Source organism: Giraffa tippelskirchi, chromosome 11, assembly GCF_054371585.1.
Source record: "Giraffa tippelskirchi isolate mGirTip1 chromosome 11, T2T-mGirTip1v1.2.pri, whole genome shotgun sequence".
Lineage (NCBI taxonomy): Eukaryota > Metazoa > Chordata > Mammalia > Artiodactyla > Giraffidae > Giraffa > Giraffa tippelskirchi.
This window is the reverse complement of record NC_137285.1, coordinates 134,471,723-134,495,768: the sequence shown is the minus strand read 5'-3', so window position 1 is coordinate 134,495,768 and position 24,046 is coordinate 134,471,723. Positions and strand designations below refer to the sequence as shown.

At 36.6% G+C, this 24,046-nt stretch overlaps 1 protein-coding gene across 19 annotated transcripts in view; it reads right to left on the bottom strand.

Annotated features, from left to right (window-relative positions):
- The window catches only part of HIPK3 (homeodomain interacting protein kinase 3), a 90,665-nt gene that overhangs the window by 6,425 nt on the left and 60,194 nt on the right, over window positions 1-24,046 (bottom strand). For 5 of the 19 annotated variants that reach the window (XM_081543797.1, XM_081543800.1, XM_081543801.1 and 2 more), the window contains 12 exons: window positions 19,506-19,629; window positions 11,181-11,300; window positions 10,481-10,567; window positions 9,800-9,984; window positions 8,891-9,050; window positions 8,414-8,537; window positions 2,238-2,359; window positions 1,867-1,994; window positions 1,614-1,775; window positions 1,393-1,455; window positions 798-1,097; window positions 174-314 (listed from right to left, as the gene is read on the bottom strand). In XM_081543797.1, the coding sequence (XP_081399923.1) occupies window positions 174-314; window positions 798-1,097; window positions 1,393-1,455; window positions 1,614-1,775; window positions 1,867-1,994; window positions 2,238-2,359; window positions 8,414-8,537; window positions 8,891-9,050; window positions 9,800-9,984; window positions 10,481-10,567; window positions 11,181-11,300; window positions 19,506-19,629 (1,716 nt within the window). The remainder of the gene's footprint in view (window positions 1-173; window positions 315-797; window positions 1,098-1,392; window positions 1,456-1,613; window positions 1,776-1,866; window positions 1,995-2,237; window positions 2,360-8,413; window positions 8,538-8,890; window positions 9,051-9,799; window positions 9,985-10,480; window positions 10,568-11,180; window positions 11,301-19,505; window positions 19,630-24,046) is intronic. The other 14 variants (XM_081543808.1, XM_081543809.1, XM_081543807.1 and 11 more) reach the window with 3 other exon arrangements.

Sequence of the window (24,046 nt, the reverse complement as noted above, 5' to 3'; positions counted from 1 at the left end):
TCCTACTTCAAACCTGAGTTTATAAAAAGGTGATCTAGTTCAAAACTTATGAACAAGAGAGAGCCACTGTGGTAAACTGGCAGGTACTTACTAATTTAAACAACAACAAAAGAAAACATAGGCTTTTTAGTAGACTTAATGTTTATACTACACTGCTGTTAAAATCCCTTTACCTGTTCGGTCTCTTGCAAGGGGATGGGCTGGACTGCCCTGAGGAGCTGGTGCTCAGAGTACTATCTGGACTACTTAATGAACACATCCGATCGATGTTCAAAGTGCTCTGGCAAGCTTCACAGTCCAGATTACCTTTACATCTAGTGAAGAGGGAAGGGGAAAACAGGTCAAAAATGAGAACCTACTCCCCAGATATGAAACAGTTAAGAAATACCTACATGGATAAAAATCTAAAGCTCGTAAATACAGGAAAAATGCTATAGTAATCATGCTAAATGGGCTTCCCTGATAGCTCAGTTGGTAAAGAATCCACCTGCATTGCAGGAGACCCTGGTTCAACTCCTGGGTCGGGAAGATCCCCTGGAGAAGGGATAGGCTACCCACTCCAGTATTCTGGCCTGGAGAATTTCATGGACTGTATAGTCCATGGGGTCGGAAAGAGTCGGACACGACTAAGTGACTTCCACTTTCAGTCATGCTAAATACTATTCAGGAAGTTTACTCCGAAGGACATGAACAGACAATAGTAAATCACAAAGTTTTTTTTTCCACCACAGCAGAGGATGCCACCATCGTTATTTAAGAATGTCACAAAATTGTAGGAATCTGCTTTCGGCACTTACTCTCGGAGTGAATGTCTCTGCGAGGACGTCTCTTCCTCATCAGTGTCACTGCTGATGGTGATCACGCTCACCGCAGGACTCGGGGAGTCAGCAATGATGATGGTTTGCCGCTGCTTATCTGAAACTGATGAATCAGAGTCCTGCCTGATAGACGTGTCACAACAATTTCTTGCCTCTCCTTCTGAGTTACGATTGTCCTGTGTTTCTATACAACTTACTTCCTCGACATCTTTCCCAGTTACTGTCTTTGGGGAAATAAATGCTGATTGTGGGATATTGGTATTCTGCAATGAATTACTCCTGCAATCAAAGGAATAATGTGTCATTTCTATAATCAAAATATATACATGAAATTTTTCTAAAATACCATGTTATAAGTAACAATACGAACCTTCACTTGTTCACGATTATGTATATGACACACTAACACATAGATCGAGTTTGTGATATATAAAATCTCTAGAAACGAGTGTAGACTGCATTTACTTATATTCTAACAGTCTTTTTTTTTTTGGTAAATGTGATTCTGAGTGTCTAGAATTGTCTAACATTATAGGTAGATAATAAATCAAAAGGGCAATAAAGACAATCTTACCAACTGAAAGCATTTATTTCCTCTCTTCCTGGCTCCCATTCCATTAGTTTTACCAAAATACCTCTGAGAAATTGAGAAGGGAGCTTGGCTTAGTATTTGTAGCAAATCTATCAAAGAGGTCATTTTGAATACAATAGGGTGACCCTTTGGTGTGCATGCAAAATTTATTTTAATGATTCATTTTCAAAATGCAGAGGAAAAGTTAAAATATCAATACCAACCTGTTCTGGCACAGTTTATTTTTCTTGGTAGTGACTGGCTGAGGCCAAACAACATGTGCAATGCCCACACTAATTGGCTGAGGGGCCGATAAAGTGATCTGATTAGTTAGAAGAGGTTGTGGCATCACTGAGCTATAATGATTGCTGTGTGAAATCATTTTCCTATGGAGAAAATTTAGAAAAATTGAATCCCTACATTACCATATGTATTTTGCAAACGACTCACAAAGAAGTATTTTTGTTTTTAACTTACCCCCAATCTCCGAGCCTTTGTGAACCAGCCACACCCTCAGAAGCTAATGCAGTAGTTGCAGGAGCCAGGGGTGTTACCTGTTGCCAGGCAGGTATCAACATCTGCTGTGTCCTACCAGACCATGTCTGCTGCAGCAAAAACAACAAAACCAAAAGCAAAAGAAAAACTAGTATGTTACAAGTAACTCAAAGTAACAATCACCTAATAATTACAAAAGTTAAATTCAATAATCTATAAGGAAAGAATTCCTGTCTAGGTCATTTTCATTATTTCCAATAGCACAAGCCCATGTATCACCAATGGATTAAGGCCTCTACGTGAGTATGAGAAGGACAGCACATATGCAAAAATAATGAATTATTATCACCAACCTGAGAAAGAACTCCTGGTCGGATCTGTAGTGGCTGCACGGCTGGGGCCTGAGTTACAAGGGGAACTGTATTATCTACCCTTATTGAATAACTAGTGGGTTTACCATGTGTCGCAGGAATACCTATGAAATAGAAAAGAATAGTTTTCAAATAAAAGAAAAACTTTTCTCTGAGTTAACTTACAAAACTCTTTTAAATGTATGAATTGCTAAAATTCTTATTAGGATTATGAAAAAAGATCCCCTGCATAATACTCTATCTACCTTGTGGTACATCATTCCAAAAATTGTTATAAAGCTACTCTATTTTACAATACATAAAGTTGAATCATTTATTGTTTTTGAAATTTCTCATTCCTTTTAAAGTTCACTATTATACTTTATTTTCCTTTTTTAAAAGTTCTGCCATTGATAAGACACAGAAAGATGCACCTGACTCAAAATACTTATCCTCTAGCAGGTAAATGTTCATCTTTTTGTACAAATTTCAAGCTGTGCTTGGTATTCTCTTCTTTAAAACTGTAATAGGATCTTACACGTGAGTCACCAAAGGGGGACTGTATCACAGCTTCAATGGCCATGACAGTTTACAGGAGTCAATAAAATTCAGGATGACACACTCATTTCAATCTCCTAAGGAAAAACAAAAAGTAAACTTTTCTGTCTAATATGATGATGTAACTAAGCTTTGATCATTGTGATTTAATTTACTGTTATTTCTAGTGGAGAGCTATTGGAACTCCAGGAGAAACACATTCAATTTTGCTTACCCCCTAGGAAAATTAAGAGGCAGGATTACAGGATTACTACCCAGGCTAATCCTGTTAATGTTAGTATGTCTGTCATACATTGCAAGAGCACCTTGCAAATATTAAGACCCACAGTACTAAACTTTAAAAGAGTAAAGAAGTGTTACTCAACTAAGAACTTTAACTAACAAGATAGTAGGGATATCTCCTAAGATCAGAAAGCTCAGTTACTAAAATAAATTCACTATTTCATAATTCCAGTCTATTGTAGCATTTACTTTCAATATGGGCTGGCAGATTATTTAAAGATAATTAGTTTTTGGATAAAAGTGATCTTGGGTGATCAGCCATTAAAAAAAAAATACAATTGTTTTCTTTTCCTATTGAAAAATAACCTTATATTATTTAAAGATAATTTATTATTTAAAGATAATTATTTAAAGATAATTAGTTTTTGGATAAAAGTGATCTTGGGTGATCAGCCATTAAAAAAAAAAATACAATTGTTTTCTTTTCCTATTGAAAAATAACCTTACATTATTTATTGCATGAATACACAGTAACTTAATTCTAAGGAAGTTAATTTTATTCTGTTTATTTTCTTCAGAGCCTTTTATCCTACTGCTAAGGGTGTTCTACCCTCTGAGCTCCACCTAAAGAGCTAAATGTAAATTAAGTTTAACAAAGATCTATGAGTTATTTTTCAAAACTGACCTTCTTACCCTTTCCAAAAAGCATGAAATGGAATTCTCCAAGAAATGGAATATAAGTACACACAGGCTGTGTAGATATATTGCAGCAATAGAGAATCTCATCAGAGAAAAAAGCAGAATTCACTTTGATATGGATGAAATCACAGAGCGAATTCTTAAATCTCATCCCCCCAAAATCCGGCTGCTCTTAAATTCTTCTCATAATCAAAGCCTTAAGATGAGAAGAATTCTCCTACAATCTCTCAAGAGGTCGAATCTTTTTAAAAAATCAAATTCAAAAGTAGGTTAAAATTTCAATTTTCTGTATGGTTATAAGCTAAAATTTTAATGATTAGATTTGCTTGATATCTGGAAAGCATAACACAAAGAGCTAAAAACCTATTCTAGTACAGCAGAGGAGAATTTTGCTGGAATGTAGTTGATTCTGAAATAGCAGTTTTCATCCAGAAGGGATGAATTAACTAGCTTTTCAGATCACAAAGTAGTGAAATGCTTGTTCACTATATACAACCTATACTCAGATATGTTAAGTAAAAGCTTGTCTAAGTCTTCTGTACATAGAAACAGCACAATATTAGGGATGTGGTACCTATTTAGCTATACCTACATACTATATCTATAGTATCTAAAATACACGAAACGCAAGCTTAAATAATATTGCTCCAAAGTAAAAAATATAAAGTGAAGTACAACAAACATAAACTTTATTTTAAAATACAAACTATAATGGTACCATAACTGCTACTCAATAATCATTTTAAAATGTTTCATTGAAATGTTGTTGTCATTCAGTCATAAAAGTCACGTCTGACTCTTTGCGACCCCATGGACTGCAGCACACCAGGCTTCCCTGTCCTTCACTATCTCCCAGAGTTTGCTCAAACTCACGTCCATCGTGTTGGTAATGCCATCCAACCATCTCATCCACTGTCATCCCCTTCTCCTCCTGCCTTCAACCTTTCCCAGTGTCGAGAGTCTTTTCCAGCTCTTCACATCAGGTGGCCAAAGAATTGGCGCTTCAGCTTCAGCATCAGTCTTTCTGATGAATATTCAGGGTTGATTTCCTTTAGGATTGACTGGTTTTATCTCCTTCCTGTCCAAGAAACTTCTCAAGAGTCTTCCCCAGCACCACAATTCAAAAGCATCAATCAGTTCTTCGACATTCAGCTTTCTTTATGGTCCAATTCTCACATCTGTACATGACTACTGGAAAAACCACAGCTCTGACAATATGGACCTTTGCTGACAAAGTGATGTCTCTGCTTTTTAATACACTGTCTAGGTTTGTCATAGCTTTCCTTTCAAGGAGCAAGTGTCTTTTAATTTCATGGCTGCAGTCCCCAAACACAGTGATTTTGGAGCCCAGGAAAATAAAATCTGTCACTGTTTCCACATTTTCCCCATCTATTTGCCATGATGTGATGGGATCAGATGCTATGATCTTAATTTTTTAAACACTGTGTTTTAAGTTAGCTTTTTAACTCTCCTTCTCAGCCTCATCAAGAAACTCTTTAGTTCCTCTTCCCTTTCTGCCAATAGTGTGGTATCATCTGCATATATGAGGTTGTCAATATTTCTCTTGGTAATCTTGATTCCAGCTTTTGATTCACCCAGCCTGGCATTTTGCATGATGCACTCCATAAAGAAGTTAAATAAGCTGCAGCCTTTCCCAATTTTGAACCAGTCTGTTGTTCCATCTCCTGTTCTAACTGTTGCTTCTTGACCTGCACACATGTTTCTCAGGAGACAGGTAAAGTGGTCTGGTATTCCCATCTCTTTAAGAATTTTCCATAGTTTGTTATGATCCACACAGTCAAAGGCTTTCACGTAGGCAACGAAGCACAGACAGATGTTTTTCTGGAATTTTCTTGCTTTCTCTATGATCCAAACAATATTGGCAATTTGATCTTTGGTTACTCTGCCTTTTTAAAATCCAGCTTATCCACCTGGAAGTTCTTGGTTCACATACTGCTGAAGCCTAGCTTGACGGATTTTGAGCATTATCTTGCTACCATGTGAAATGAGCAAAAAGAAAGAGAGGAAAACAATAGAATGGGAAAGACTAGAGATCTCTTCAAGAAAATTGGAGATATCAAGGGAACATTTCATGCAGAGATGGGCACAATAAAGGACAGAAATAGCAAGGACCTAACATAAGCAGAAGATATTAAGAAGAGATGGCAAGAATACACAGAAGAACTATACAAAAAAGGTCTTAATGACTGTGATAACCACAGTGGTGTGGTCACTCACCTAGAGCCAGACATCTTGGAATGTGAAGTCAAGTGGACCTTGGGAAGCATTAATATGAACAAAGCTAGTGGAGATGATGGAATTCCAGCTGAACTATCTAAAATCCTAAAAGATGATGCTGTTAAAGTGCTGCACTCAATACATAAGAAAATTTGGAAAACTCAACAGTGGCCACAGGACTGGAAAAGGTCAGTTTTCATTCCAATCCCAAAGGAAGGCAATGCCAAAGAATATTCAAACTACTGTACAATTGCGCTCATATCTTCAAAATAGACTGGCACATTATGAGATAAAGGGGTAGGAAGACCAACAATGGGATTTTCTACAGAGATGCCAAAATGGATTAGAAGGAAAACTTTCCTTTCTAAGCAGCCATTACACTAAGATAAGAAATAATGAGACAACATATTATAGAGCCTGCCTGTTTTGCTGCTGCAACTGCACCTATTAGTTCAGTAAGCGAACAAATATTTTGCTTTGTCTTATTACTAATTCTAAAACTACTATTCTTGACATCTGATGAGTTAACGAGTCTGAGAATATCTCCTTTTCCTTCTGTTATCCTTGTTATGAACCACTCACAGCTGTTAAAATGTTATGGCTTGCAGGATCTTAATTTACCCACCAAGGATCAAACCAGGGCCCCCAAGAAGTGAAAGCCCAGAATTCTAACTCCCAGGGAATTTCCTGCTACTCCAAATCTTGATGAAATACACCAGTCAAAGGCTTCTGGTGGCAATCCCCAAATAAATTTTGGTACATGGAAGAAAGAGATAGAACCTAACAAACTATTTTTTGTTGTTTAGTTGCTAAGTCCTGTCTGACTGTAGCCCATCAGGCTCCTCTGCCCATGGATTTCCCAGGCAAGAATACTGGGGTGATCTGCCATTTCCTCCTCCAGGGGATCTTCCCAATCTAGGGATCAAACCCATGTCTCCTGTACTGCAGGTGGATCCTTTTCCACTGAGTCACCAAGGAAGCAACAATCTATTAGTACAGATTAAACACATCTATATGAAAATGTATTTGTCAAGATACCACTTAAGTAGTAACTGATTGGAAAAAAAAAAAGCATCAGTTTTGTGTGCTCAAGTATTTAGAAGTAAAACATCTATGACTTACTATTTTAGTGTGTGTATGTGTAATAGAAAGAATAAATATAACATGTTAATACTTGTTGAATCTAGAGTAGAAGGCATTACTATTATTTGAACTTCTCTATATGTTCAAAAATTTTATAACAGTTGAAGAAAAACAAAGAAACACTACAGCATCTTTAAGAGTTCTGACAATATGCTATAGGTATTTTTATTACCAGATAAGCCATGGGTCACTCTCACAGATAACAGACCAAAGCTACCCTGGTAGAACCAAAGCGGCTGAAAAGCTGCCATGTTTTCACATCTCTCATTACTAGTCAAGCAAGTCAACAAACATATTCTTGGTGCTTTTTAGATACTGTGCAGGAGATTAAAATAAAAACTTCAAAAAGTTGCTCATATCCTTAAATCAAATATATATTTAAAATATCACCCTCAGAATCCAGAAATATTAGAGCTGGAAATGATCAAGAGAGTAGCCATTCCATCTGTTTTCTCTGACTAAGGTTGAAGCAAGTCAACAAACTTGTCTGGCACGGCAGAGCAAACAGAAGAAACAAGAGCTAGGCCCCAGGTGTCCTGACTCGGCACCAAGAGCTCTCACTTATTATGACCAGCATTGCAACACTTCAGACCATCCTTTCAGGCCCATTTGAAACCAATCTCTGGATTTTAAGATTTAGATGTTACAGCCTAGCAAGGACAAGATGCTAGCAAAGGACCTAGGAAAGAGGACTTCATTCTAGTTATTCCAGTCAAGAAGTTCACTATCATTCTCTTACCACAAAGAAGTTCCTCAGTGTGAGAATTTATGCTTCTTCAAAGGTATTCTGTCATTATCTCATTTGAGGATTTGATATTTTTAACTAAATAAGGGCAATTTGATAAAAATCAATATTTAAAAAACAAAAAACTAAGCTATGGGTAAAGAACAAGACTACAATATTTTAGGACAGAAATCCTTTGACCAAAACATAAAGATCTGAGCTTTCGGTCACGGTAATGTCTAGAGATGACACGCAGATATTAAGTATTTACCCTGAATATCTGGAGCAGTTTTACCCAACAAAGGACAATCCACAGCTTTCCCAGTTCATTAATTCCTACTAAAGTATTTTATCATGCTAGACTCTACAGGAAATACAACTGTCACATGATCCATTTTGTTAATGATGACTACAATGGAACTCCAGTCAATTAATGAGTATCAGCGGTTTAAAGGCTACTGACCAGCTTAAATTAAATTCAAATGTAGCATTAAATGTAACAAAACCCATGCAGTATATCTAATGAATAGATGCCTAAACTTATTTTAAAATAATGCATGCCAAAACTCAAAGTGTAATTTAAATAAAAGAATACCTTGAATAGCTGGGGGACAGATAATCAGTGTCTGCTGAAAAGCATCACCACAACCAAAATGAGCGGTTCCAGCCTGCAGAGGAATCCCATGGTGCACAACTGAATGAGCAGATGTGGTTAATGCCTGAAACAATTGATGGACATGGCATTCATTATACAGAGCAGGCTTCTAATAATTGTGTACACATGCTTTATAAGTAGAAATCAAGTGCATTTTAAAAAACCATTATTCTATGATAAAGATGGACCCAGAAACTGATCTTACTGAAGTCTACTTCTTGTAGACTTGAGACATAGAAGAGCCGGTAGATTGTATTGAAAGAATAAAAGGTGAAGGGAAAAAATAAATTTGAGTAGATATGTTCCAACTATTACCCTGGAAGTGCTAATATGGAAACTTATGCATATTTCAAAAGCAAAATGATTAACTGTTAAAGAAAAGAGAAGCAAAAATGACCAAATACTGTAAGTTCTTACCTGACTTCTTAATGTGCCAATTTTAGTAAAATTTGCTGCCAAATTAGTAGTACTGTTTGGAGCAACTGGTCTTAAAAGTGAAGTTTTATTGTGATTATTTGCATCACATGAATTTGGATGGGACTTACAAATATCCATAATATGAAAACAGGACTTTACACTGCAAAAGAAAAAGTGAACAGTAATGGTCATATTATTTTTTAAATGTTTAGAATAGTTTAAGATTAAAAATTATTTTCAAAAAAAAAAAGTCTATGGCTTGCACTTAATCTGCAGATTTCCAATACTATGTCTACCAGGAAATCCTATAAGATGGAAGTTTGAAGCAAGAAGAAGCATATGCTTCTATCTGAAACATTTTCTTGAGACAGTAAAGCAACAGTGAGCACATTTTGGTGAGCACACTATAATTTGTGACCCCCATTTCAATTTGGGCGTATATTCTTCTCCACCAACCCATTAAAAAAACCTCTTTCCACAAGGAAGAGAGGAAAGAGGGGTGGAGGAATGGAGGAGAAAAGCAAATGGTGTGAAGGGAAACTGAAAAAAGGAGTTTTTCAATTTGGAGTTTGCAGGACTCAAAATTGGAGGAGGAAAAACTTAACACTTTTATTAATTATAAATATGTCCGGTCATTAAGGTAAGAATATTATGTAAAAGTACTATCACTCAGTCATTTTCAGTATGCTATTTTGGAAAAAGAACACTGGACTGTGATTTAGATTTGCATTCGAGTTCTACTCTGCAATTTACTGTCTATGTGAACTTAGCCAAGTTAGCTTAACCTCTTTTGACTCAGTTTACTTATATTTAATGAAGAAACTGAATCATTTTTCTAACAAACTGGTTTACTATAGACAGCATTATCATTTCTTCAGAATCATTTTAAAAGATTTTAAAGTAACATACTGGTTGCTATGAGGGAAATCAAGAAGATGCTTCATATTAACAAAAGCATGGTTCAAAGTCTCAGCTGGAGTAATTCTTAAATCTGCATCAATCAGCAACATTTTTTTCAACAGACCAACAAACTCTCGTCTATCAGCTTTCTCAGCCAAAAGATCACTTCCTTCCAAATCCATCACTGTGTTCACCTGCAAAATCAAAATTTCAAGACATCAAATAAAAATAAGCCATATACCATAGTATATGTTAAAGTCTCACAATTCAAAAAAAAAAAAAACACCCACAACACAGGAAAGAACAAAGAACTACAATTATTTTCAAGTAAGAAAGAACACATCTCAAAAATATTTTGAGGTATCAAAAAGCATTCAAAATGGGGAAAAAACTGCTTTAACTGAACAAACATTCATTTCTAGACAGATGGAAGGAAAAGAAATATGTTTGCTAGGGTTTTCCTTTTTAAAAAAATACTTTTACTGAAGAACAGAATAATACAAATCAAATATTTGATAAAGATGAATGAAATTTAGTTTCTGAAACCTTAGAATCAATTTCATTTGAAGAGCTTAAAAACAGCAAGCACTCTGTCATGTAGAAAATGATTAACGTGTTTTGGCATTCTTGGCATTCAAGTCCACCAATTTGTATGCATGAGAAACTGACAAATGTGACTGCGGTACTCACATGCACTATATCATCCAGACTGTTGAATATGTACTTTCTGGCTTCTTTAGACTTCATTCCTGTCTCTGCCTCATGTTCTTCCAGTGTCTTATTAAATATATCAGAGAAGAAAAATATCTTATTACTACCATTTGTAAATTCTTTATTTTTTCAATTCTGGTACATTCAGTCTAATATATTGAATATTCTAAGGCAAGTAGTAGTTTCAAAAGAATAACTATCAAAATATAATTTTTTAAAAGCATACAGAAAATGAGACATTCAGATTCAGGCCAAAAAATATATAGATAAAATCACACACATAGATAAATTCCCTAACAAAATTACTGAAGTTAATCATTAAGGATTTACTGATCCTGGGAACAAATTACATGCTTGGGTTACGTAGTAAGTGGTTAGGTTCAGCCCTGTCCCATAAAGCTTGATAAATGCAGAGTTGGGTGGGGAAGAACTCAAAATGATACACATAAAATTTTTTAAACTATTTAAAACGCATTACTAATTGTGTTGCCAGGTTAGAGAATGAGCTAAGGCATTCTGAAAAGACTCTCCTTATTATAAGGGGGGTTGGGGGATGTCAAAAAAGAAAACTCAAAAGAAACAAATGTAATAAAATAAAAATAGGCACAGAGAGTACTATCCGTGAACATAAGGCATCTTAGAAAAATGTTTTTCTAAATATTTTTTTTAAGTGAGTTACCTTTAGTCTCCAACCAGAATGGGAGAGATCTGTTTCTCTGCAAAAAAATCTTGTGGATTTTGTACCCACATTTAACAACTGTTCTCCTGGTAAACCTTGAGTCTGAGAAATGTATCGAATCTGGAACATAATTTACAAAAGAGAAGAGTTATTCTTTTATTGCATTAAGACATTAATTGAATAACTATAATATATCAGACACTAAGCTAGATTTTAGGTCAAGAATTAAATGATGTAGTGTGTGTGCCCTAAGAAATCAGTCTGCATGCGTGCTAAGTCACTTCAGCCGTATCCAACTCTGAGTGACGCTATGGATTGTAGCCTGCCAGGCTCCTCTGTCCATGGGATTCTCCAGGCAAGAATACTGGAGTAGGTTCCCTTGCCCTTTTCCAGGGGATCACCCCAACAGAGGAATCGAACCCATGTCTCTTACTCTAGTGGAGAAAATACAAGTAAGCAATTATAAGGCAGTGTAATATATGTAATACAGGTATAATAAAGGCATGCCTTATGAGAAGGCAAAGAAAAGACACATAAAGTAACAGTAGTCATATAAAGTTCCAGAACAGGTGATGCTCAAATCGGGTTCAGTTCAGTCGCTCAGTCGTGTCCGACTCTTTGCGACCCCATGAACCGCAGCACGCCAGGCCTCCCTGTTCATCACCAACTGCCTGAGTCCACCCAAACCCATGTCCATCGAGTCGGTGATGCCATCCAGCCATCTCGTTCTCTGTTGTCCCCTTCTCCTCCTGCCCTCAATCTTTCCCAGCATCAGGGTCTTTTCCAATGAGTCAGCTCTTAGCATCAGGTGGCAAAGTATTGGAGTTTCAGCTTCAACATCAGTCCTTCCAATGAACATCCAGGACTGATCTCCTTTAGGATGGACTGGCTGCATCACCTTGCAGTCCACGGGACTCTCAAGAGTCTTCTCCAACACCACAGCTCAAAAGCATCAATTCTTCGGTGCTCAGCTTTCTTTATAGTCCAACTCTCACATCCATACATGACTACTGGAAAAACCATAGCCTTGACTAGACGGACCTTTGTTGGCAAAGTAATGTCTCTGCTTTTTAATATGCTGTCTGGGTTGGTCATAACTTTCCTTCCAAGGAGTAAGCGTCTTTTAATTTCATGGCTGCAATCACCATCTGCAGTGATCTTGGAGCACAGAAAAATAAAGTCAGCCCCTGTTTCCCCATCTATCTGCCATGAAGTGATGGGACTGAATGCCATGATCTTAGTTTTCTGAATGTTGAGCTTTAAGCCAACTTTTTCACTCTCCTCTTTCACTTTCATCAAGGGGCTCTTTAGCTCTTCTTCACTTTCTGCCGTAAGGGTGGTGTCATCTGCATATCTGAGGTTATTGATATTTCTGCCGGCAATCTTGATTCCAGCTTATGCTTCCTCCAGCCCAGCATTTCTCATGATGTACTCTGCATATAGGTTAAATAAGCAGGGTGACAATATACAGCCTTGATGTACTCCTTTCCCGATTTGGAACCAGTCTGTTGCTCCATGTCCAATTCTAACTGTGGCTTCCTGACCTGCATACATGTTTCTCAAGAGGCAGGTGAGGTGGTCTGGTATTCCCATCTCTTTCAGAATTTTCCACAGTTTATTGTGATCCACACAGTCAAAGGTTTTGGCATAGTCAATAAAGCAGAAATAGATGTTTTTCTGGAACTCTCTAGCTTTCTCAATAATCCATCAGATGTTGGCAATTTGATCTCTAGTTCCTCTGCCTTTTCTAAATCCAGCTTGAACATGTGGAAGTTCACGGTTCACGTATTGTTGAAGTCTGGCTTGGAGAATTTTGAGCATTACTTTACTAGCGTGTGAGATGAGTGCAATTGTGCGGTAGTTTGAGCATTCTTTGGCATTGCCTTTCTTTGGGATTGGAATGAAAACTGACCTTTTCCAGTCCTGTGACCACTGCTGAGTTTTCCATATTTGCTGGCATGTTGAGTGCAGCACTTTCACAGCGTCATCTTTCAGGATTTGAAACAGTTCAACTGGAATTCCATCACCTCCACTAGCTTTGTTCATAGTGATGCTTCCTAAGGCCCACTTGATTTCACATTCCAGGATGTCTGGCTCTAGGTGAGTAATCACACCATCGTGATTATCTGGGTCATGAAGATCTTTTTTGTACAATTCTTCTGTGTATTCTTGCCACCTCTTTCTAATATCTACTGCTTGTTAGGTCTCTACCATTTCTGTCCTTTATTGAGCCCATCTTTGCATGAAGTGTTCCCTTGGTATCTCTAATTTTCTTGAAGCAATCTCTAGTCTTTCCCATTCTATTGTTTTCCTCTAAGAACAAATAGTTTGTTAGCCCTGAAGGAGTGGAGAAATATGATCTATTATGTTATAAGGCTTCCCTGGTGGCTCAGAAAGCAAAGAATCCATCTGCTAACTCTTAACAATTTTATCTCATTTGTATTTTTCATAACTATCCCTCCTCTCCATTCCTCTTTCAGGTCTTCTTCAATTCTAGTTATACAGTCTCACAGTCTACAGCCTCCTAATTAGTCTACATGCCTCCCTAATGGGCTTCTCTGGTGGTTCAGTGGTAGAGAATCTGCCTGCCAATGCAGGAGACACGGGTTCAATCCCTGGGTCGGGAAGATCCCCTGGAGAAGGAAATGGCAACCCACTCCAGTATTCTTGCCTGGAGAATCCTATGGACAGAGGAGCCTGGTGGGCTACAGTCCATGCGGTCCCCAACCCCATCCACTCATCCCCGATTCATTATTCACATTGCCAAGAATAAGAAATTGCTAACAGCCATTTTGGTAAAAATGCAAATCTGATTGTTACTCCCCTGTATAAAATTACTTTACTGCCCTCAGGCTGGATTCCAAATCTCTAATTGTGGCATACAAGTCCCCCCTCTCCCTGCCCTGCTTTATCTCTTCCCAGCTCTTCACACATTCTGTTATTCCAACCCCCTCCAGCACCTGCTGAACCTTGCATGAGCCAGTTTTTCTTGCCGAGATTGCTCTCTAACTCCTACTTATCACGTCCCTGTCCCTCTCCCTCCTTGCCACTTTACTAAGCCCATGTGCTTATCTTTTACTGTTCCTTCTTCAAGACTCAATTCATGAAATTCTCCTTTGTAAAGCTATCCCTAACCAAAACAGAGGCAATCATCTTCTGTGCTACCACCACACCTAGAATATAACAATTTTAATGCATTTATAGCACAAAACAATTATTTTTACACATTAGTTTTCCCTGCTGGACTATGTGCCTCCTGACAACAGTCTATGTTCATGTATATCTGTATCCCCAATTTTACATGAAATGATAATTAAAATCTTCACCTTACAAATTAGTTTCATTTCATTAAAGTGCAGTGCCTCTCCCTCACTCAGCATTCCAAGTGCCTGAGTTCCTTGTTTTACGGAAAGAGAAAATGAAAAGTACCCAGATGCTGCATCAGAGTCTCTCAAAGTAGGGAAGGTGGTCAACATATCAATTTCAACAAACATACACAGGGCATTTATTATGATAAAGACATGCAGAAGAATAAAATATAGTGTCACTCTTCAAAAGCATTAATTCAGTAAAACAGATAAATATTTAAGGCCATAATATGCAATTAAACTAGGAAGTGCCATTATAAAGAAGAAAACAAAGTGCTAAAAGAACCCAATAGAGCAGTTAATATGCCTTGGAAGTAGAGATAGCACTGAAAAAACAGCAAATGAACCCGCACATTTATTTTTGGTCCTAATGCCCGCCAGTCGTTTGAACAGAGAGAACCTGTTCCACCTATCTGCCCCTCCCGCCTCCAGTGGATGAAGGGCAGGGACTAGACTTAGAAGCAATTTGCCTTGTGAACTCAACTAGAATTAAGCTAAGCAAATCAGATTTACAATGTCAGAAATATAAACTAAGAAACTCCAGACACCTTTGGAGGATGAACTGAAGGGCATAAAGCAGAGCTCGAGTTTGATGACTATGCTAACATAACCCGAGTGAGCAGAAAATCTGAGTACCAAGTTAGAACCAGAACAGATAAAAGCTCTTACAGAGCAGCTAAATTAGACTCATGATCTAGCACCAAAGTGAAATTCTCCCAATGTCTACTAATTCTTCTAAGTGTTGCCATGAGTCCAAAAGCACCTTCAACTCCAGACTTCACAAAATCCAGTCACAGTAAAGCTCATTCCTGGATTTGTGTGATAGTCCACACATAAATGGGGCTTCCCTCACAGCTGCCTGCAATGCAGGAGACTCGGGTTCAATCCCTGGGTCGAGAAGATCCCCTAGAGAAGGAAATCTCTCTTGCCTGGAGAATCAAATGGACAGAGGAGCCTGGCAGCTACAGTCCATGGGGTCACAAGAGTCGGACACGACTTAGTGACTAAACCACCATCACCACACATAAATAAATGAACTCTTATTCGAGTCTACTTGAGAAAAGCTCTTTAAGACTTGAAGAGCTTGACGAAATAGAATTCCTTCAAGATTCTCACCCAACCCTGGAATTGAAATAGGGAGCTTTATTTTTCTTATGTAAGATATAATTTGATATTACCAAGTATAATAAAATTTGAATATAAATTCAGGCTTTTAGCCATTGGGGATATGGTTCTATCTAAACTCTAACAAACATTCTGCAAGACCAATCAACATTTATCAAGTAAATACTGCCATTCATCCATAAAAATATTATTTAATTTCCTGAATGATATTGACATTTTCCCAGTAAATATAAGTCAAACTCAGTACATACAGCACTAGTGAGACAGTATGCCTACAATAGACAGGAAGGGACCCAAAGCACAGTACCAATTCATGACGCAGCCGTCTCTAAACAAACACAGTACATACAACTGTGTACAAACAGAAATAAATGCATATGAGAAAAATATAATGTAAAAAATTCTCAACATGGTCAGTATCAAGTTGTAGAATCCAAAATTCAAAGAAGTAATTGCCTTGGAAAGACTTCAAGAGATGACACAGACAATCAAAGGAACAGAACACAAAGCTCATTAAAGAATTAAAATAATCTGAATAGTTTTTCCTAGTGACTCAAATTTGGCCTTGAAATATATAACTATAGGTATACTGTTAACTCTCTTTCACCTCCTCTGGAAAAAACTTTGGGTTAGAATGTTAAATCAAGATTACATGAAAGACATATCAACAAGGGTTAAGAAAGAGATATTACCACACATTTCATAGAAGTCTGTATTTTTGTAAATGTTTCACATGCGCTTAAAATAAATGTAACCTGCACTTTGCATGTAGTGTTGGGCGTAGTGCTCTATGCCTGTATTAGTAGGTCAGCTTGGTTAATCATGTGTTCAAATCATTCATATTCTTACTGATTTTTTTCTGACTACTTTCTCTATCAATTACAGAAAGAAATGCACTGTAAATCTCTAATTATGATTATGAGTTTGTCTCCCTTTTTTTTGGTTCTATCAGCTTTAGATTTATAATATTTTGAAGCTGTTGCAAGGGATATAAAATATAGAATTAGAATTTCTGTGTTTGTGATGAATTGAATTTCCAAATTAATTGGCTGGGCTTCTGCTCTTTATAATCAATACTGATATATTTGTAATATAAGAACACTCCTGTTGTTAAAAGCAATGTTATTATTAAAAGCAAAACAGAAGAAGAATATCTAGTACAACATACAATCTGAGAGAGAAATATTTGTACAAAATGTTATCACAGGGCAAAATGATAAACTAGCAGAGGCAGCTAGCTCCTTCCCTAGAACTCAAACCTGGAGACAGAATACCAGTGGAGGTTGATGAATTTGCGAAACTAATACAAAGACGGTAAAAACACTCTTTGAGCGAGAGCAGATTGGCAGTGGCAGGGTGGAGGTGGAGTCTGGAAGAGGGCTAATGCCAGGGAGTCAGGGCAGACTGGAGCAGGGTTCAGCTGGACTCTTACTGCCTTCAAAGTATCATTATCCATGAAGTAGTGTAGAGGCAGTCTACTGCTAACAGCATAGCTTCTGGACTCAGACTACCTGTTATTAAACCTGCAAGTTATTAAACTTCCCCACACCTTGGCTTCCTCATCTATAAAACTTCATAGGGTTGTTGTAAATATTAAATGAGTTAAAGTGTTGACAGTTTCTGGCACATAAAAGAATTCTGTAAGTATTAATTAGTAATGTTACTACTACTGCCCACTGCACTGCCACTGTAAGGCAAAAAATAAGTTAAAAAAAATAAAATAGCAACAATGCCCCAACTGGGTATCCAAGTATATCACAGTAGCTGATGCCTATAATAGGAAACAGGTTAACAGAGAGAGGCATGCCCTTTCACATCCTGATTAGATGATCATAATCCAGGGAACTGAGGAAGTTTTATGAAATTCAACCACATAAATAAAGTAAAAAAAAACAACAACCAAAAAGCAAAAAAATGCCACTCACATGAACATTTTAATGCAAAAATGCATTTCAGAGTCCAAAACCAATTTAGGATAAAAAAAAAACATTAAAACTTCAAATTAGGAAGACACGGGATAGCCCTTATATTTCAGGATGGCCCTGAAAACAGACATTTATCAAAACCTATACAAGCAAGCATCATATTTGAAAATGAGTATGAAATATAAGACTGGAACAACAACAAAATCATCACTCCTATTGGTTTGCATACATTTATTTTGGAAAATAACTTTTAAAATACTGGGTTGATAACTGTGTAACTATTGATGCTGTATGCTAATAACTTTTCAACTATTATGACCTTTTGGAATTAAAATAATACACATTCTGAAAATACTGTTAATCTGGATCAGATAACAATTTTTTTCTCACTTTTGGTTTTTTTTTAATTTATTATAGATTTTAGAAAAACTGAATTTATAGGGTCCTTTTCAGTATCAACATGAGTTGTCCAAGACCAACTGTAAGGTCCAAATTCAGAGTAAAATAGCAAATCGACCTTTATACTTCCACTAGATGGTGTCCTGTTCCAGAGCACCACGCGTGCCATAAATTGTGGTCCACAAAGCCAAAGGTGTATTTCCAGCATCTGACAGGTTCCTCAGTACTTCAGCAGCTAAGGCATTATGGGACTTTTCAACCAGATCACTAATTCTTTCACAACTAGTTAGCTTGGCATCTGAATCAAAGTTAATGATTGAGTTAAAAGATGAAGGAAGGTAAAAATCTATGGAAATTTTTACAGAAATGGTCTTTTAAGAGATATGTTGAACAGGGAGAGGGAAAGTTAAGAGTATTAAGAAAAAAAAGAAAAAAAAAAAACACCTGGCCTAAAAGAAGTTTCATGGTTAGAAAGTCTCTGGAAGAGGATGAGATTAAAGTTAACAATAACATCTAATAATTAATATTAAATGAGTTTTAGAGTTGTCTCAGCAACATTTAAGTCACTAAATTAACTACCTCTCATAGCCCCTTTTAGGTAGAAAGCTAAACCCTAGAAATCAGGTATATTGCTACAGTTATGTCATCTGTGCTTTTAAAATGTTCTACTTCCCATTTTTTCATATCTAAAAGTTAAACAGTATATCATTTAAATAAAAATATAAGCCAAACAAAATTTATGTAACCCTTGTTAATTCTGACTAACATTTTTCACTAAAATATGAGTTGAGTATATATCTCTCTCTAATAAGGGAGGCATGCTATAAAACCCTTTCAAAAAGTGAAGAAGACAAGTACTTCAAACGACAATCTTGGAATAAAAACCAAGAGAATAGCAAACAATACTGCCTAGTAGCTTAGAAAGACTATGAACATACCTGAAAACCACCATGAAAAGTGTGTAATGAGGTGACTCACTGGATTCTATGGAGAATCACTTCAAATAATCTTAAGCTAGACTTTTAGCACCATCAAAAACAGTGAAAAATACTAAAGAGGGGTCAGGTGACTGAGTTATTTAAGACCAACAAAAGGTGCTGGCTCAAGACCAGTAGTTATGATGCCTTTTATTTCTTGGGAGTGGCTGACATTTCATCCATCACCAAAATCTGTCACCCAGGCAAAGCACTATTATTTAAATGGACACAGTCCAGCCCTGTGTATATATACCTACAATATAAAAATTGGGACTAAAAAAAATTCTCCCAAGAGGTTTACAAAACTGGTTTTCAGGCATGTGGATTACAACTCTGTTTATGAAAACACTTTAAAAATCAAATTCTGTTTTGAGATCTTGAATTTCAATTCTGTAAGATCCCAGGTTTTGCCATTTTATTCTAACAAGAGCTTCACATGTATTGTATGCCTGGGGAAATGCATTCCTGTAAGTCTACTGTTTTTCTTTACATTCTACCAACTCCACTGGATTACCGTAACAGTTCTGTTACCTGGTCGTACTCCAAGGCTCCTGGGTAGAGAGGCCATCCAAGGAATAATTCTGCAATCACGCATCCCAATGACCACATGTCTATGGCTTCACAAAATGGCAACCCCAATATAATCTCTGGAGCTCTGAAATTCAAAAAATTAAAAAAATTGTAAAATTATGCAATTCATCTGATGTTCAAAGAAAAGCTCATAAAATGCAAGAGAAATCATCTATTCACAGTAATTCATCATTTTTCAGAACTCTTTCAAACCTAACCATAATCCTGAATTAAACTTAAAGGGATGCTATGAGTACAATGGGGAGCTTCCTTGGTGGCTCAGCAGTAAAGAATTCGCCCGCAGGAGATCCAGGTTTGATCCCTGAGTCGGGAAGATCCCCTGGAAAAGGAAATGGCAACCCACTCCAGTATTCTTGCCTAGAAAATCCCACGGACAGAGGAGCCTGGCGGGCTACAGTCCATGGGGTCACAAAGACTTGGACACAACTTAGCAACTAAACAACAACAACATGAGTACAACGTTGCTATGATAAAATATCTATACTTAATCTAAGTTTTATTAACATGACAGTAAAAAAAAAAAAAAAGGAAAAGCACAGATCTTGTTTTTTGAGACTACAGCAGAAGTAACACACTAGAAAGAGAACTGACAGATTATTAAATACGTACACCATGACATCAGCAGAGCTGAAAACCAGACACTGAAAGATAAGATTCAAACCAAACCAAACAAAACCCCAAAGACTAACCATGGATCTAGACCGAGGTATTACTTCAGAAGATAATAATAAAACTGGGTTATTTGTTATCCAAAACAGACAAGACCAAGTTCACTATATTCTTAAAGGGCAGAAAAATACAGAGTATATCAAAACAGTTAAAAAGCATTTTAGCACTTAAAGAGCTTTGATTATCTGGAAAATGTATTCCATGAAAGATACAATTCTCAGATAAATTATGTTACTACTTCCATGACTTTCCCATAAGAAAATTAACATTCTAAGAGAAGTTTCACATACAGTTCTCTAATTCCAAAGTCATACAATCATGGTTATCCTGAACAATTTCAACGGTACAGAGAAGTTATAAAAACAGTATAATAAATACTTTTTCCTAGTCCACTTGAGAGTAATTTGCCAAATAATGGCATGCTTTGTATTTCCTACATACAAGATTACTCTCCTACACAATCACAATACAATCATCAAAGTCAGGAAACAAATACTGATACATTTTCACCAGCTAAGCCTTAGACTGCAAGTTGGGCCAATTGCACATATAATGTCCTTCATGGCAAAAGAACCCAATTCTGAATCATGTACTGCATTTAGCTGTCATATCTCTTTAAGTCTTTTCCAATTTGGAAGAATCCTTCAAGTCTTTCCTTGACTTCTATGACCCTGCATAAAACATTACAGACCAGTTATTTGTAGAATATCCCTTATTATGGGACTGTCTGGCACCTTCTTATAATTAGATCCAGGTTATAAATCTTTGGGAGAAATGTTTTAAAAGTGATGGCTTTCCTTCCTCATTATATGCTATCAGGTGGTACAAAACTGATTTGCAGCACTACTGATAATATTCACTTTGATTACTTGATTAACATGGTATCTGATAGATTTCTTCACTATCAAGTTTCTTCTTTCCCCTTTGTAATGAAGTTTTTTGTGGGGCTGCACTTTGAGGCTGGAATCCAATTTCAATTTATCCATTTATTTACCTATGTAAGTATAATGGATTCCTATTTTATTCAATGCGTTACAATTCATTACTATAATTACTTATTCTGATGCTCTAAGTTTCCCAGACTTGACCAGTCAGAACCCCTTCAATGAACAACATGGGTCCTCATTACTATTGGGGTGGTACTGTTCCCAGGATCTCTCAGTATACTTATTTAATACAGTTAAAAAAATGCCTTCTGCTAATTTCTTTTTTTAAAACTTAAGAGTGCTGACTGTCATATCTCCTAATGCAGTGGTTCGCAATCTTGGCTGCACATGACAATTTTTGCGCTGGCCACACCCACACCAATTAAATCAGAAACTCTGTGGATGGGACAAAGGCATCAGTGGTTTTTAAACCTCTCCAGCTGATTCCAATATATGACAGAAGTCGAGAACCAAAGCCCTAGACTCAATAGTTAAACCCAATGGAAAGACAATTCCATCTCCTCCCTACAGTTCTTCTGTTCGGAATAAGTTCAAAAGATAATAAATTGTTTGCTACCATAGATTTGGAATCTGTCTATTGACTCTACTCCTGAATATCTCTGCTGTAATTAATACTTAAGATTCAGTAGATTCTTAATCCACAGTACTTGTTAAAAACAAGTAAGTGTCACGAGGAGATGCTAAGAGGAATAAAAGAACCCTAAAACATAGCTATAAAAAGCCTTCACTCTTTTGACTAAACTCTGTAACTGTGTAGATGTATACATGTAAATGATATTCAGATATAATCAAATGCTAAACTGTACTACAGAAAGAAAAGGCTTACCCTAAATTATATTTATTATCACACTCACAAGGTTTTATTCTTTTTTTGTTTACTATTTTATACACAGAACATAGCAGAAAATATGCACTCAATAAACATTTCTTAAGTAAGTCATGCCAACACAGGTTGATTCACACAAAGGAAAGAAAGCATCAGTGTGAAATGTGGGTCTGAACTAGGCATCGGAAGAATAAAAGTCTAGGCAGAAAGAGAGAGAAATGAGCACACGAGTTTATAAAGTATATACTAACCTATACTTCAAAAGGTTCAAAGCAAGAGGCAGCTAGTTTCAAAAAGTATGGAGTAAATGAGATTCACTAGTAACAGTTAATCATGTATTAATTTGAATCCTAAGACTTGCCAGTAAGACTAATAGAGCTGTGTGTAAGGGCTTCATGGTTATTTTGAAATAATTAATACAAAAAATTCACAAGACTTGAAATGGACTACTGTAGAAAATTTCAACATTGTATTTGATAATGCAAGAAAACTAGCAAAATGATAGCATTTAGGACATACAACTTAAAGAGACAAAAATTGCTTGAAATCTGGTCAACAATTAAGAAAAGAGTTTCTGTCAACTGGACAAAGAATGATGAATTCTTTCTGCCATTTGCTACCATTTAATGAGAGAGCCACTTTGACCGTGATAAGAATACAGACTTATCTTTTAAAAATCTTGATTACAAATTGTATAAAACCACCTCAAACACAAAATCTAAGATTCAAAAGTTATATTTAGGGAAGCAAACTCAAATATCTCATTTTTTAAAAAGAATTTTAATTGCAAGTTTTATACAAATTCATTATGTATTATCACATCAGTTTAAAACCCTGAGAAGCAGATGAGATGTGCAAAAAATTTCTTGGGGAGAAAATGTCTCTGAAGGATACAGAGGGAGATGAAGCAGGAGTAGGTGAAGAGAGCCTCAGACCTCGAGCAGTTCTGACAGCTGTGAAAGAGGGGCAAAGGAAAAAGTTGAACTTCTATCCGACTGCAGTGCTGTTAAGAGAAGAGTCTTGGCAGGGTCAATGGGGAGTCTCTAAGCAAAAATTATCTGCTCAAGTAGGTCCCCATCAAACTAGAACAACGTAGCTCTAGGGCCCCCAGTGTGTTTGGTCATTGGCTGGGAGCAGCCCAGAAGAATGGGCCTCTGCCCAGCACTGATACAGTATCTAAAAGGCACAACAGGTGGAGGCTGTCAGTTAACTGCTCTTCACAGGAGGTCCTCTTGAAGTGGATCTGAATGGCACAATTCCAAGGCTGCTACAGCCATCTTCCCAAAAGCTTTATTTTGTAAAACATAAATATCATAAAGAAAATGCAATACATTTCTTCACCAAGTATGAGTCAAATGTACTCAAATTCTCTCCAGTTTACCACAGCATACCACAAAAGGTTATATTTTCTATATGTATCATCACATGTGAAAAAGTGAGGAAGCAACCTTCAAGCATTTACAACCTAGATGAAATTGCCAGAGATATCAGAGCTCAGCCAGCCAGTCTTACGATACAATAAACTTTAAAAATCAAATTATGCACAAAAGAATAATATATCCATCTGTCACTAATGAATAAAGTTTAGTTTTCTGAATATATCTCAACTGGCTCTCAAATTATTTCTCTGGGCTAAATATACTTTTGAATATAAATGACCATAGCAGAAAGTCTGATTTATGGACGACTCTCAAAATAAACCTTGTGTTCCACACCTAAAGGAAATTCTTCCACTTCTTTTCTTATCCACCTTAACTCCCTTCTGAGCATCTGTACTGTGAGTGGTGTGCAAAGGATATAGCAGGGAACAGACATCATGTGTACTTCTGTAGACAGGCAAGGTACACATTAAACATGTCCACTGGATGGAAAGTATAACTAAACCAGTTTACCACTCTATAAATAATAACACAATTAGAAGGCAAATGTCAAATCCACAAACAAACTCTAAAATTTAGGTTATACGGTAAGAAAGGCTATGCATAAAATGCCATGTTTCCTTTTTTGCTATGTGACTAATAAAACTTATCAATATTCAT